This window comes from Lipotes vexillifer, unplaced genomic scaffold (assembly GCF_000442215.2).
Source record: "Lipotes vexillifer unplaced genomic scaffold, Lipotes_vexillifer_v1.1 scaffold1699, whole genome shotgun sequence".
NCBI classification, from domain to species: domain Eukaryota; kingdom Metazoa; phylum Chordata; class Mammalia; order Artiodactyla; family Lipotidae; genus Lipotes; species Lipotes vexillifer.
The window spans coordinates 1,302,402-1,316,939 of NW_006796961.1; the positions used below are offsets into that span (position 1 = coordinate 1,302,402).

The window sequence follows — 14,538 nt, forward strand, 5'->3', positions numbered from 1 at the left end:
GGTGTGAGGAAAAGAGGCAACGAGGCCACCCCCAGGGGTTGGAGCCCCGGTGCGTGAAGGATGGAGCTGCCGTGCCCTGAGACAGAAGAGATGTCAGGGGCAGGTTTGGGGCAAAGGGAGGGCAGGAGCTTGGTGTTGGAGGTGACACATGAAGATGGTGGCTAGGCAGGAGGCTCTCCAACTTACACTTCTGGTGGAGGCCCCCCGAGAAGGTTCTGAAGGAAGTGAGGGGATGAGTCTTCCTGGCTGGGTTGAAGGTGTAGTCAGGAGGCGTCAGATGCTGGCAGGTTTTAAGCCAGGAGACTGGACGAGCTCTCCAAGGGGATGAGTGGATCGACAGACCCCCGAAGACTGAGCTTGGGGCCACCCCAGCATTAAAGGTGGCCAGGGAGGTGGGCGGAGACCAAGGCAAGTCAGGCTCCTAAAAGGCGTCTCCAGTGTGTCAGGTGCTGCCCAGCAGCCAAGGAAGATGAGGACCAAGAGTGACTAGCGGATCTTGTGCCAGGTCACCACTGGTCACTTTGACCAGGGCAGCTCTGGTGGAGGGCTCATGGCCCTCCTGCCTGGAGTGGGCTTCTGAGTCCTGGCGGTAGAGTGGATGTGACTTGGCAGCTGATGGGACAGCTGGGCAGAGAGAACAGCACATGGATCACCAGAGAGAAGGAAGTTGGGAGAGGAGCTGGGGGAGGGCTGTGTCCATCGTCCAGAAAAGGGTTGGGAATCAGGGGCTGAAGAGAGAGGCCGGGACTCCACCCAGCGGAAGCCCCTGGGAGGCTATGAGGAAGGAAGACTGCACGTTAGGGACACATGTTCTTTCCAGGGCCCTGGAGAAAAGAGCGGGAGGAGACAAAGCTGGAAGCTGCTCGGAGTGGGGACATCCGGGGAAGGAGACCAGCAGCTTCCAGTGGGACAGTGCCCAGTGAAGGGGCGGGGCACATTGAGGACAGACATTATTAGAGCCCGGAAACACACAGATGAAGGTAGAGAGAGCAGGAGGTGCCCCCAAATGGAGTGAGAAAGAATCAGGAGTGAGGCCGAGACTCGGGGGACAGCATAAGTGCCGCTTGTCTGGCACACAGTGTGAGTTTCTTTCTCATGCAACAAGTCAGAGGCAAGTGGTCCAGACTTGCCAAGCATCTCGGTGCACGTGACCAGCGGGGGCCCAGGTTCTGTCTGCGCTGTGGCACTGCCTGCCCCAGACTGTTTGCTCATCAGCATGGTTGAAGCTGGTGGAGGTTCCAACCCGGGGAGGTGAGGAAGCAGAAGTGTGGGCAGCAGCTTTCTTGTAATCACGTGGGAAAGCGGACTCACCTTGCCCACCTACCTTCCCTGTCCTCAACTGTAAACCTTGGCAGAAGACTTCACCCTCTCTGAGCCTCAGCGCATGTATTAGCTAGCTATGCCATGTAACAAATGACCACAAATTTAACAGCTTAAAACACACCTACTTATTAGCTCACAGTTATGTAGGTCAGAAGTCCAGGTGGACTCAGCTGGGCTCTCCGTTCAGGGCCTCACAATCAAGGTGGCGAGGCCACCTTCTCTAGAGCTTCCGTAGAAGCTCCGAGGAAAAATTTACTCCAAAGCTCCTTTAGATGTTAGCAGAATTCAGTTCCTTGTGGCTGTAGGACTGAGGTCCCTGTTTCATTTCTAGCTTTTAGCCAGAGGTTGCACTTAGCTCCCAGGGATGTATCTAATTCTTTATGTGCTCCAAATCGCTCTAACTTCTTCTGCTGCCAAGAAAATGGTCTGGGGCTTCCCTGGTGGCGCAGTGGTTGAGAGTCCGCCTGCCGATGCAGGGGGCACAGGTTTGTGCCCCGGTCCAGGAAGATCCCACATGCCGTGGAGCGGCTGGGCCTGTGAGCCATGGCCACTGAGCCTGCGCGTCCAGAGCCTGTGCTCTGCAACGGGAGAGACCACAACAGTGAGAGGCCCGCATACCGCCAAAAAAAAAAAAATGAAAATGGTCTGCTTTTAGAGGGATCACCTGATTAGGTCAGACCCACCCAGATCAGCTTACAGTCAGCTGACTGGGGACTTTAATTACATTTGCAGAGTCCTTTCATAGCAGTCCCTAGACTAGCATTTGATTTAATTTTTTTTTTTTTGGCTGCGTTGGGTCTTCTTTGCTGCCTGTGGGTTTTCTCTAGTTGCGGCGAGTGGGGGCTACTCTTCATTGCAGTGCGTGGGCTTCTCATTGTGGCGGCTTCTCCTGTGGCAGAGCATGGGCTCTAGGTAAACGGGCTTCAGTAGTTATAGCACATGGGCTCAGTAGTTGCAGCACACAGGCTTCAGTAGTTGCAGCATGTGGGCTCAGTAGTTTTGGCACGCAGGTTCTAGAGCATGCAAGCTTCAGTAGTCGTAGCATGCAGGCTCAGTAGTTGTGGCTTAGTTGCTCCGTGGCATGTGGGATCTTCCCAGACCAGGGCTCGAACCAGTGTCCCCTGCACTGGCAGGCGGATTCTTAACCACTGCGCCAGCAGGGAAGTCCCAAGCGTTTGATTGAATAACCAGGATTTTGCTGGGAAAGAAGTAGCAACTTTGGATTTCTGCCTGCCACAGTTCTGTAAAATGGGTCTAACAGTGCACCTACTGTTGGTACATAATGCCTTTGTATCCCAGCTGCTGTTTCCCTCTGGGGATCTGTGTTCAGGGGTCTGAAGATAACCCAAACCTTGGGCTCAGTGACTCGCTAGAAGGACTCAGAACTGTTTTACTAACAGTTATGGCTTACGACAGCAAAAGGATGCAGATTAAAATCTGTAAAGGAAACAGGCACATGAAGCAGGGTCTGGGAGAGACCAAGAGGGAGCTTCCACTCCCTTCCAGTGGAGTCACATGCACACTGCTTACTTCTCCCAGCCATGATGTGTGACAACACGTATGCAGTATTGCCAACCATCCAAGCCCACCTGAACTTTGGTGTCTAGCGTGTTTATTGAGAGTTGGTCGTTGTAAGCCTGGCTGATCTTAGTTGCTCAGCCTCCAGCCCCTCTACAGGTCACGCTGATACCACGTGACTCGAGGCCCCCACCATAAATCACATTGCTAGGATAAACTATCTGGCCTGGCCCAAGGCCCCCAGGTAAACAAAAACACTCTTATCAGGCAGGACACTCTAGGACTTAGACATTATCTTCCAGGAGCTGGTCAAGAACCAGTCATTCCTCTGGAATAGGCAGGGTTTGGACAACCCAGACCTGCTGAGTTGTCTCTTACGGCACAGAACCCCTTCTGTGGGACTTCGCTGGTGGCGCAGTGGTTAAGAATCCACCTGCCAACGCAGGGGACACGGGTTCGAGCCCTGGTCCGGGAAGATCCCACATGCCGCGGAGCAACTAAGCCCGTGAGCCACAACTACTGAGCCTGTGCTCTAGAGCCCACTAGCCACAGCTACTGAAGCCTGCGCGCCTAGAGCCCATGCTCCGCAACAAGAGAAGCCACCGCAACAAGAGGCCCACGGACCACAACGAAGAGTAGCCCCCGCTCACCACAACTAGAGAAAGCCTGCGCGCAGCAACGAAGACCCAACACAGCCAAAAATAAAATAAATATATATATTAAAAAAAAGAACCCCTTCTGTGGGACTTTAGCAAGTCCAGCCTTTAGGACACTCACCAGATTCCCCACGTGAGGATTTCAAGGACTCCGGGGATGTGTCTGCCACTTGGCTGTCATTGTCACTCATACCCCAGACCCTACTCAGCTCCCAGAGGGTCACGCCCCCAGCATCTGTGAGCCAGGGACCCCTCCCCATCCTGTCACCTCCCAAAGTCCCATGGGGCACAGCTCTGGAGTCAGGGAAGTTCAACCGGGAGCTTGGGGACAACAGTTCTAACAGTGCTGACAATCACAGCCATTTCAACAGAATCACGTCTCAGGCCAGCTGAGAGTACAACACACTTTCTTTCAACACTGAATTTGCTTCTAAACACACTGAGCTCCTTTTCAGCAGGCAGGGGTAACACGGGGGAGTGGAGTAACCTCAGTGATTCTTCAGATGCTTCAAAAATGGTGAGGCCCATCTTAGCTGGGAGAGGAAGAGAGGAGGTCCCTCTGCTTATCTCTCTGCGTCCCTTCTGTGTCTGCCCTTCCTCTGTCTGCCTCTCCTTCCCACTCACCCCCCTGTTCTCTCCTCCCAGAAGAATCTCATTCTTGCCTGCGGGAAAAAAAAATCCCCTGTCGTCATGTTTCTTTTTCTTCCAGACGTTGTGTCTGGTGGATCCCTGAAACCTCCCCCAAGGGGCTTGGACTGTGTCCCTTCATCCCCCACTGCCTTCCTGTTCCCCACCCCAACCAGAAGGTGATGAGGACAGAGCCAGCCACCTACCTGAACGAACGTAAACCCAGTTAGCACATCAAAATCCAAACTCCCCAGCCTCATTGACATATACACACTGCTATATTAAAATTTGATAACCAACAATATAGCACAGGGAGCTCTGCTCAATATTCTGTAATAACCTAAATGGGAAAAGAAGTTGAAAAAGAATGGATACATGTATATGTATAACTGAATCACTTTGCTGTACATCTGAAACTAACACAACATTGCTAATCAACTACTCCAGGGAATTCTCTGTTGCTCCAGTGGTTAAGACTTGGCGCTGTCACTGCCAGGGCCCTGGGGTTTGATCCCTGGTTGGGGATCCCACAAGCCACTCGGCACGGACAAAAAAATAATAATGATACTACAATGTAAAATAAAAGTTTTTTAAAAAATCCCCAGCCTCAAGCTAACGTTCTGGCTTCTGCTGAGAACCTGCAGGGAGAGCTTTATAAACACTGTGCCGCCTGCGTGCTAACAGCTGTGGACAGCAGTGGAGGGTTGTGTGGAGAAGAGACGAGGCCTCAGCCAGCCAGTAGCAGAATCTCCACAGCTGTCCAGCATTCCCTGAGTCCGGGCCAGCCTGGACTCTCCTTCAGGACTCCACGTGGCTGACCAGCCAAAAGGCCACTGTCTCGTCCTTTAATACCCTCAAAGACCAGGCTCTGTCTGGAGGTGGGTTCTGCAATGGCCTGGAAGGTTCTGGGGTGGCCTGGTGGGAGCTGAAGGGCTTTGACCTGCCTGCATTATCAGCACATTGAATGAGAACATCCACTGGGCACCTGCTGTGTGCCTGGCTCTGTCCTTGGCACGTGGGATGTGGCAGTGAAAGACAGATGAACCTCTGGCCCTTGTGGGGCTGTGGGGCAAGAGGCAACAAATAAACAGGCAACGATAAATAAGTAGATATGTAAGGTGTTCAAAAGCGAGAAATGTTATGGAAAAGAAAGAGCAGGGTCAGAGGTTGTGGATTCAGGTCAGGGGTTAAACCCTAAGTCAGGGGTTCTCAGCCAGGCATAATTCTGCCCCCAGAGGACATTGGCAGTGTCTGGAGACAGTTTGGGTTGTCGCAACTGGGAGAGGGCTGGTGCTCACGGTTTCTGGTGTGTAGGGGCCAGGGATGCTGCTTGAATGTCTCAGAGTGCAGGGAACAGACCCTGCAACAGAGAACGTTCACCAGAGGTGTGCAGAGTGATGTGGGAGAGGGGAGGACCCTTCGGGCGATAAACTCTGGGACACAACTGGTTTGTGGGGGACTGATGCCTGAGTACCAAGGAGCCCTCTGTCCCTGGGAACCCCGGTGTTAACAATTCTGTATCTGGAGGAGGAGTAAACCTGAGATGCGGCCTTGAGCAGATCTCATGACCCCAGGGGAGGGCCACCTTGAAATCCCCTAAGGACTTGCCCTTTATTTAAATGTGAACGACAGTCCTGAATGCAAGATTTCCCAGTGAATTAAAGCAGGAAGAGTCTAAGGTGTTTCTCAACTGGAGGCAGTTTTATCCACCAGGGGACACCTGGGAATGTCTGGGGACAGGCTTTGTTGTCAGGACTGGGGTGAGTGCTACTCAACACCCTGCAATGCACAGGACGACCCCACAACCAAGAATGATGAAGCCTCAAGTGTCGACAGTGCTGACAGGGTGAGAAACCTTGACCTTGCCTAATTCAGATGCCAAGAGCAGGTATCTTAATCAGCTCTGGCCACCATAACAAAATATCAGAGGCTGAGTGCATAAACAACAGAAATTTATTTCCTCACAGTTCTGGAGACTGGATGTCCAAGATTCAGGTGCCAGCGGGTTTGGTTTCTCCTGAGGCCTCTCTCCTCAGCTTGCAGATGGCTGCCTTCTTGCTGTGTCCTCACATGGCCTTCCCTTTGTGCATGTGCATCCCTGGTGTCTATCTCTCTCTTCTTATAAGGACACCAGTCCTATTGAATTAGGGACCACCCTCATGACCTCATGTAACTTTAGTTACTTCCTTAAAGACCCCATCTCCAAGTGCCGTTACACTGGGGGTTAGGGCTTAAACATGAATTTGCAGGGGGGACACAATTCAGTCCATAACAATAGGTATCTTCCTTTTCTTCACTAGAAACAGGAAACATGTAAGCTGTCAGGAGAAAGTGACTTTTCACAAGAATGTCATGTTCTCTTGTTTCCCTTCCCATGTCTCTGAGAAGGACCCACAGAGACCCCAAGCACCTCACTTAGCTACAGTGGACAAGAGACTTAGCTATCAATTCCAACTGCTTCCCTCGAGGAAAAAAAAAAAAAAAAAAAACTGTCATAGGTTGGTGTCAAGTATGTTGAGAACCCAGCTACACAGATGATTTTCCCAAGTATCTCCCACAACTTCCCAACCTGTGTCCAGGCCCGCCAATCACCCCTACACCCATGCAGGTCGGCTCCAGTGACCACAGTCCCTTGTTGTATCATTAGACCCTGCAACCACCAGCAGCGAAAAGAGAGACCGGACCGTGGACCGTGCCCCCTAGTGGTGATGTGGTGAACAATAGCATGAGATGATAAAGACCAGAGAAATAAAGCAGGAAAAAGGCATCGAAGGAGGGGCAGCTGTTTTAGGTTGGGAGGCAGCTAGAAGACCTCTTTGATAAAGGGTTTGGGCAGGGACCTGAAGGAGGTGAGGGACGGAACCACAGAGATATTTGTAGAAAGAACCATCCTGGCAGAGGAAACAACCCATGCAAAGGCCCTGAGGCAGGACGGTGCTTGGCGTGTTTGCTGAGCAACGAGGAGGTTGGTGTGGCTGGAACAGAGTGAGCAAGGGGGAAAGAGGAGGAGATGAGGGCGGATCGTGCAGGGCCTTGTGGACTCGGGGGATCACCCTGGGTGAGGTGAGAGCCTTGAAGGGCTCTGAGCAGAGGAGGCAGCTGATTGATGCAGGTGTTCCCGGGCGCCCTCTGGTGGCTGTGGGAGGAGCAAGGCGACCTGGCAGAAGCGATTACACTGGTCCAGGCAGTTCAGCTCCCCACCGCCTCCATATCATCACTCTGGAACAGGATCTGAGCTTGACTTGCAAAAAGGCCCTTCTGAAGGATTTTTCTCAAAACAAAGGCGTCCATCTCCAGGGTCGCACGGGGGAAGATGAGTGAAAGCTCCACGGAGTGCCTGGCAGATGTCTGTGCTTTGACCCACATCTGCTGAGGAGAAGCTGGGCAGGGGTTCCAGAGGGAGCTCCGGGCTGGGCCCGGGAAATGGAGGAGTGGGAGAAGGAGGGACGAAGACGGCAGATGCTGGGCGACAAGAGGTGGACAGGGAATGGAGGCAAAGGGGGATGTTGAGGCTGTCTGGTCTGTCCAGCTACTCAGCCACAGGTCCCCGTGGATGGTTGTTAAACACTGCAGTAGTTCTCTACTGGCTGGCAGCCGGCTCCTGCCCTTCCCCTCGAGCTCCTCCCATAATCCAGCAACCACAGGGTTAATATTTGGTCCAGCAGGGAGCCTTCAGGCCCTTGCTCTAGCTCTGTCATCGATGTCCCTTTCCTACCAGCTGGTAAATGTTTAGAATAGCCCCTGTTTGGGGCTGTGAAACAGGAGTAGAAGCAAGGGCCAAGCTGGTGTATCAGTTAGAATGGATGAGAATGTGCTACTGTAACAAACAGCCCCAAGGTCCTGAACCAACAAAGATTCGCTTCCCACTTCCATTATGTGGGAACTTCCGGGGCCAGCAGGGGCTTCTGTGCATCAGTCACTTAGGGACCAGGCCTGAGGGGGCAACCACTGTCCCCAACATTACCAGCCGCTGTGACAGAGGGAATGAGAACTCAGGAGGGTCCTGCACTGGCCATTTAATGCCCATAGTGGGGCCTCACCCTGCTCACACCTTATTGGCAAGAACTCGTCCCATGGCCCTGGTCAACCCCAGGGGCCAGGAAGGGCCACACTCCCGTGCACTCGGGCAGGAGGGACCAGGAATTGCTGCCAAAGAACATTAATGACCACCATGGCTAGAGTGAGGGACCAGGGCGTGGCTCTGTCCAAGGTCAACATTCACGGGAGGTTGAGGGAGAACGTCCTCTATCAGGACTGCTCCCTGAGGCTTACCCCAGGCTCCCTGCAGCAGACACCGTCCTAATGCTGTACATTAACTATTTTGATCTTCAAACAACGCAGTGAGGCAGTGAGACCGGATGCCGTCATCCCCATTTTGAAGATGGGGAGACTGAGGCACAGCACAGTAGACTAACACCCAGGTCACGCAGCTGGTAAGTGGGAACCAGGTTGGCCCCTCAGGAAGCTGGACTGTCCCCCACATGGTCTTTCGAAGGCCCTGGCCCTGCTGAGGACTAGACTCCTCTGGGTCAGGCCTGTAGGGCACTGGTGACCCGCTGGGAACCAGGACACCAGAGCCTGGGTCAACAGGAGCCGCTGGCTTTGCGGCTGCCCCAGAGGCCGGCTGATGCCTCTCTGTGCCCACCCACAGGCGGAGCCGACAAACAACAGATGGACGCTGAGCTGCGGAAGGAGATGATGGCCATCTGGCCCAACCTGTCCCAGAAGACGCTGGACCTGCTGGTCACCCCTCACAAGTGTAAGAGCCAGGCTCGGCCTGGCCTCGGGCTCTGTCCCACCAGGACGGAGGGGGAGGGGAAGAGGAGGTCCAGGGACGGCAGGGCTGGTGCACACAGGGGCCCCCACCCACAGTGAGCTCACCCTGTGCCCCCAGCCACGGACCTGACGGTGGGGAAGATCTATGCAGCCATGATGATCATGGAGTACTACCGGCAAAGCAAGGCCAAGAAGCTGCAGGCCATGCGCGAGGAGCAGGTACGGCCCCAGCCCTGATGGCCCTGCCCTGCTATGTCCATCGCTCTGGGGACATCCAGGCTGGGAGACAGTGGCTTCCTTGTCACCGTGAGGATCAACCAGAACAGTGGGATGAGGCCAGGCTGCAAGGCAGGTCACTGAGAAGTAGAACAGTGCCAAGGGGACGTAGCCTGGATTAACTCATCTGCTCCATCAACACTTATTGCGCACCTACTGTGTGCCGGGCATGGTTCTCAGCTCCGGGGGTGCATCTGTGAGCAAGGCAGACCAGAATCCCTGCGGAGCAGACTTTCCAGTTGGGGGGATGCCAACGATGACAGACGATTAAATTACATAGCATTGCAGAAAATGCTAAGTGCCATGGGAAAAATCGGGGGCAGGGGAGGGAATGTGATTTGAAAGGGGTTGTCAGGGGAGGCCTCGCTAAGGAAGTGACATCTGAGGAAAGACTTGAAGGAAGAGGAGAGGGAGCCAAGCAGATACCTAGGGGGAGAGTGTTTCAGGCAGAGGGCACAGACAGCGCAAAGGCCCTGAGGCAGGACCATGAGTTTGAGTTCAGGGAACAGCAAGGAAGTCGATATGGTGGAACAGAGTGTGCAAGAGGCAGTGGGAGGAGACAGGGGTGGGGAGGTGACAGGACAGATTATGCAGGGCCTAGTGGGCCTTTGACTTTTGCTCAGAGTGTTGTGGGAGCCATGGGGGCTCCTCAGTAGAGGAGGGAAGTGACTTCATGCAGCTGTTCACAGGTGCCCTCTAGTGGCCATGGGGGGTAAGGGCTGGAGCTGGGAGACCTGAGAGGAGGCAACTGCACTGGTCCAGGCCGGAACTGATGAGGCTGGACCAGGATGTGGGCTGTGGAGTGGTAAGAAGTGATCCAGTTATGGACGGATTTGGAAGGAAGAGTCTTGAGGACTAGCTGATGGATCAGACTTGAGTGTGTGTGCATTTTGGGGTGGGGGGGGGCATGTCAAGAATGACTCCTGAGATTTCACCCCAGGGGTGGGCTAAGCATACCCTCCATAGCCTCGCCGCTGCAGCCCTGACCAGATCCTGAGCCTGGGGCACCCTCCTCCACCTGTCCCCTGTCCCCGCCCACCCTGTGCACACACACTGCTCTCTGCTTCCCCAGAACCGGACACCTCTCATGTTCCAGCGCATGGAGCCCCCATCTCCAACGCAGGAGGGGGCGCCCGGCCAGAATGCCCTCCCCTCCACCCAGCTGGACCCAGGAGGAGGCCTGTGAGTGTCCCTCTGGCCAGGAGGCAGGGGAACGGGGGTGCCGGTCGGGTGTGAAAGCCCCCAGAGTGCCCACCACCACCCTGGTCTCTGTGTCCCACACAGGATGGCTCACGAAAGCGGCATGAAGGAAAGCCCATCCTGGGTGACCCAGCGGGCCCAGGAGATGTTCCAGAAGACGGGCACGTGGAGCCCGGAGCGAGGACCCCCCACGGACATGCCCAATAGCCAGCCCAACTCTCAGGTGCCTCCATACCCCCCCACGCCCCCATGGCTCCCAGGCCCGGGCAGGACAAGAAGGAGGGGTCTGGGCCCCCGACCTGCAGCTCTGCACATACCGGGCCACCCCCGGGGTCCACGTGTCAGGCCCTGGGGCTCACCCGGCCTCGCCATCTGCCCCGCAGTCTGTGGAGATGCGAGAGATGGGCAGAGACGGCTACTCCGACAGTGAGCATCACCTCCCCATGGAGGGCCAGGCCCGGGCCACCTCCATGCCCCGCCTCCCCGCCGAGAACCAGGTGAGGGCTTTCACCCACCACGCTGGGGGCTGCACTTGGCCTCTGGAGTCTCTGCTTCCCCATGGAGCCCAGGGACCCAGGGCTGGGCGGGCCTCCTGCACCCTCGGCAGCAGTGTGCAGGCCCCACTGCCCCTACAGGCCACACCTGGAGCCCCTGGAGGCCCTGGTCCTCTTAGCTCCTCGTTGACGGAGGGCTGAGAGGGGGCGAGGTTCCCCTGGGGCAGGGTACCGTGGCCACCGCCAAGTGGTTTGTCTCTGCCCCATTTAGGGGTACTTGAGGCAGCAGGATGTGGAGGTTGCAGAGGGGGTATGGGCGGTGATGTGGCTGGCCCAGGTGAGAGCTGCAGTCAAGAATATACACTCATGCGCACACATATACACGCGCACATGCGCTCGCACATACTCGGATGTGTGTGCTCATATACACGCACGCTCTGGGGAACTTGGCAGGTCCTAGGAGCTGGTAGCGGAGTCTGGGGTGGGCCTGGGGGCAGCTGGGGTTTGTCTCTCTGTCTGGTCTCTGTGGGGGCCGCTGGGGAGGAGCAGGTGTGTGTGCCTGATGTGTGCCTGTGTGTGGCTGCTTTACCCAGCTGCAGGGCTCGGGTGGGTGGGTGGTTGGAGCGGCGGTGGTGTCCCACTGCCCCAGGCCCACGGGGACAGAGGGGCCAGAGCCAGAAGCATGGCTGGCTGCCCACCCAGTATGAGAGGCGGGGCGGCATGTCTGACGGTGGCGGGCTGCCCGTGTGCTGTGCCGTGACATCTGCACGGGGTGGGAGGCTGTGCTGTGCCTGGCTGGGCCAGGGTCACCCAGGGGCCTGGCCTCTGACTGCTGGGAACTTGGGCGGGAGGCACTCAGCCTGCATGTGGCTACCCAGCCCCATCCTGACGGGCCCCCACCCCCACCCACCCACCCACCCACCAGGACTGAGCTGCTGGGCCCCAGGAGACGGGTGGGACAAGCCAGCCGACGGCCACCCCTCCCCAAAGCTTTGAGTGTCAGCAGAGCCAAGGCTGGGGCACATTGCATGAGGCAAAGCTCAGGGCCAGGGGCCTGCAGCCACGCCGTCCCATCTGTCGGTCTCGTGCCTTTGCCATCTGTCTGTGGTGTCTCCTGTCTGTCTCCTCTGTGCTCATGGGAGGACTGCCGGCTGGGCCTGGGGTCGCCCACACACCACCGGGGACTTTAACCTCTCACTCCCTCCCCCTTCTTCCCCCCCTCAGGTTCCTCTCCCCGACCCTGGCATCTCTTCCATCTACCACCTCTCCACTCTCCCTCTCAGCTTTTATATTTATTTCCTTCTTTCTGTTTTTCCTGTGTGCACCATCCCGTGGGGCTGTGACAGAGGAGAAGGGGCCGGCCACGTGGGAATAACCTCAGTGTATGTACCGCGCCCGCCGCCCAGCTGGGCTCCGGCCCCCTCTTCCCGCCCACCCCCCCTCGTGGGAGTCCTGTCATCTCTCCCTGTCCTCGGACCCCACCCTTTCTTTGCAGACTGCACCCCCTCCCCCGGAATAACCTCAGTGTATGTACCGCGCCCGCCGCCCAGCTGGGCTCCGGCCCCCTCTTCCCGCCCACCCCCCCTCGTGGGAGTCCTGTCATCTCTCCCTGTCCTCGGACCCCACCCTTTCTTTGCAGACTGCCCCCCCTCCCCCTTCCCCCCTGTGGAGCCCCATCCTCATGTGTTGTGTTCTCTGCGTGCCCCATGTGTGCCCTGGAGGAGTGACCCTGCCCCGCCCCCCTCCTCCCTCCCCCTCCACCACCCCCTTCTCTTCAGAGCCCCCAAGCCAGGGGGTCCATCGTTCCAAGGAGTCTGACCTGCAGCCCTGCCTGGCCCACTTTCTCAGGGGCTCTTTCCCCTAACACCACCCCTGAACCTCTGGTCCTGCAGCCCTGTGTTCCTTAAAACTCCTTCCTCGGGCAGTACCGCTGCCCCCTTAGCTGGGCCGGGCCCTGGGCAACGTCTGCCCCGTCTTCCTCCTCTCTCCTCTCCGAGCCACAGAGAACCCAGCTGGACCCAGTGGGTGCAGCACATGCAGGCCCCCAGGCTGCAGGCCAAGAATGAGGAGAGCAGGTCCCTCCGGGCCTCAAATGCCAGGGCAGCCCCTCAAGGGCTCCTTACGGAAGCCAGACTCAGGTGGTCAGAGAAGTCCAGGCCCAGTTGGCCGAGGAGGACGGTGAGCTGGGTGCCTGGCCCTGGGCGTGTAGGCCTGACAGCGAGGAGAGGCAGAGGCTCCTCACCCGCCCTGGAGAGCAGGCAGGGCGAGTGCCGGCCCCGTGCTGCCCAGGGCCCCGGGGCTCCCAGCTTTGCACTTGGAATGGGCGAAGCTCTGCTCTTCGGTCGGCCTGCCTGTCCCAGCAGGAGGTGGATAGAATGGGGCCTCCTGGCCAGAACCCAGGATGAGCCTGGGGGGTGACAGAGGAGTCCTGGAGCTCTGGTTGATCAGGACCTGAGGCCCATGGCCGCCCCCCACCCCAACCCCGCCCCTGGACGGTCACACCGCAGTCACTGATGGCTGATGGGGCAGGACAGACCGGGACAGCTTGGTGCCAGCCGCTGACCCCGGTCTGCTGGCCTGTCCCCCCCAGACCATCTCAGACACCAGCCCCATGAAGCGCTCGGCCTCCGTGCTGGGCCCCAAGGCCCGGCGCCTGGACGACTACTCCCTGGAGAGGGTGCCACCCGAAGAGAACCAGCGGCACCACCAGCGGCGCAGAGACCGCAGCCACCGCGCCTCCGAGCGCTCCTTGGGCCGCTACACGGATGTGGACACAGGTGGGTCGCCCTGCAGGGCCCAGGGACCGGACGCTGTATAAGGGGACAGAGGAGGGGAGATAGGACAGAAGGCAGAGTGGGGTAGACACCTAAGGAGAAAAGACAGAAGGGCCTGGACAAGACCAAAGGGACCAAGCTGTGACAGCTGCTGCTCAGAACCCGGGGACCGAGCCCCCTCCCAACACCCACCAGGCCATCCTTGGTCCAGGGTGGTCCAGGGGAAGGTGCCCCTCTCTAGAGCCCACAGACCCCCTTGGTAGCTTCCCACGTGCACAGACCATGCCACCTCTCCCTCAAAGCCATCTGTCTATCTGTCTGACCCCGTCTGGCCCAGGCTTGGGGACAGACCTGAGCATGACCACCCAGTCTGGGGACCTGCCATCAAAGGAACGAGACCAGGAGCGGGGCCGGCCCAAGGACCGGAAGCATCGGCAGCACCATCACCACCACCACCACCACCACCCCCCGCCCCCAGACAAGGAGCGCTACGCCCAGGAGCGGCCTGACCACGGCCGGACCCGGGCCCGGGACCAGCGCTGGTCCCGCTCACCCAGTGAGGGCCGAGAGCACATGGCACACCGGCAGGTGGGTGTGGCAGGAGGTACCCCTGAGCCGAGCCCCTGGGACCCGGGAGAGGAGGGGGCCTACACCCCACAGCCACTCTGGGCAGGGTCCCCACTGCTGCTGTGACCTCTGACCCTGTCCACCATGGAGTGGGCTCCCCAAGCCAGGGGGTTGGGCTCGGGCAGGGTTGAACACTGCCCCCTGCCACTCTGGCTCCCCACTCTGCACCCCCAGCCTCCCTGCCCGCCTGCCACCCGCTCCCTGCCCGCAGCTGCTTCCTCTTTGGTTGTGGATCACGTTTTGAGTTTCTGGCCAGCGTCGTCTTTA

The 14,538-nt window shown here is 57.7% G+C and overlaps 1 protein-coding gene across 1 annotated transcript in view; it reads left to right on the forward strand.

The window, feature by feature from the left end:
* The window catches only part of CACNA1A (calcium voltage-gated channel subunit alpha1 A), a 242,007-nt gene extending 227,670 nt beyond the window's left edge, over window positions 1–14,337 (forward strand). The window contains exons 41-48 of the mRNA XM_007469118.1: window positions 8,776–8,883; window positions 9,019–9,119; window positions 10,249–10,358; window positions 10,461–10,599; window positions 10,760–10,873; window positions 12,217–12,252; window positions 13,461–13,647; window positions 13,982–14,337. Coding sequence (XP_007469180.1) covers window positions 8,776–8,883; window positions 9,019–9,119; window positions 10,249–10,358; window positions 10,461–10,599; window positions 10,760–10,873; window positions 12,217–12,252; window positions 13,461–13,647; window positions 13,982–14,337 — 1,151 coding nt within the window. The remainder of the gene's footprint in view (window positions 1–8,775; window positions 8,884–9,018; window positions 9,120–10,248; window positions 10,359–10,460; window positions 10,600–10,759; window positions 10,874–12,216; window positions 12,253–13,460; window positions 13,648–13,981) is intronic.
* Window positions 14,338–14,538: the final 201 nt, after the last annotated feature.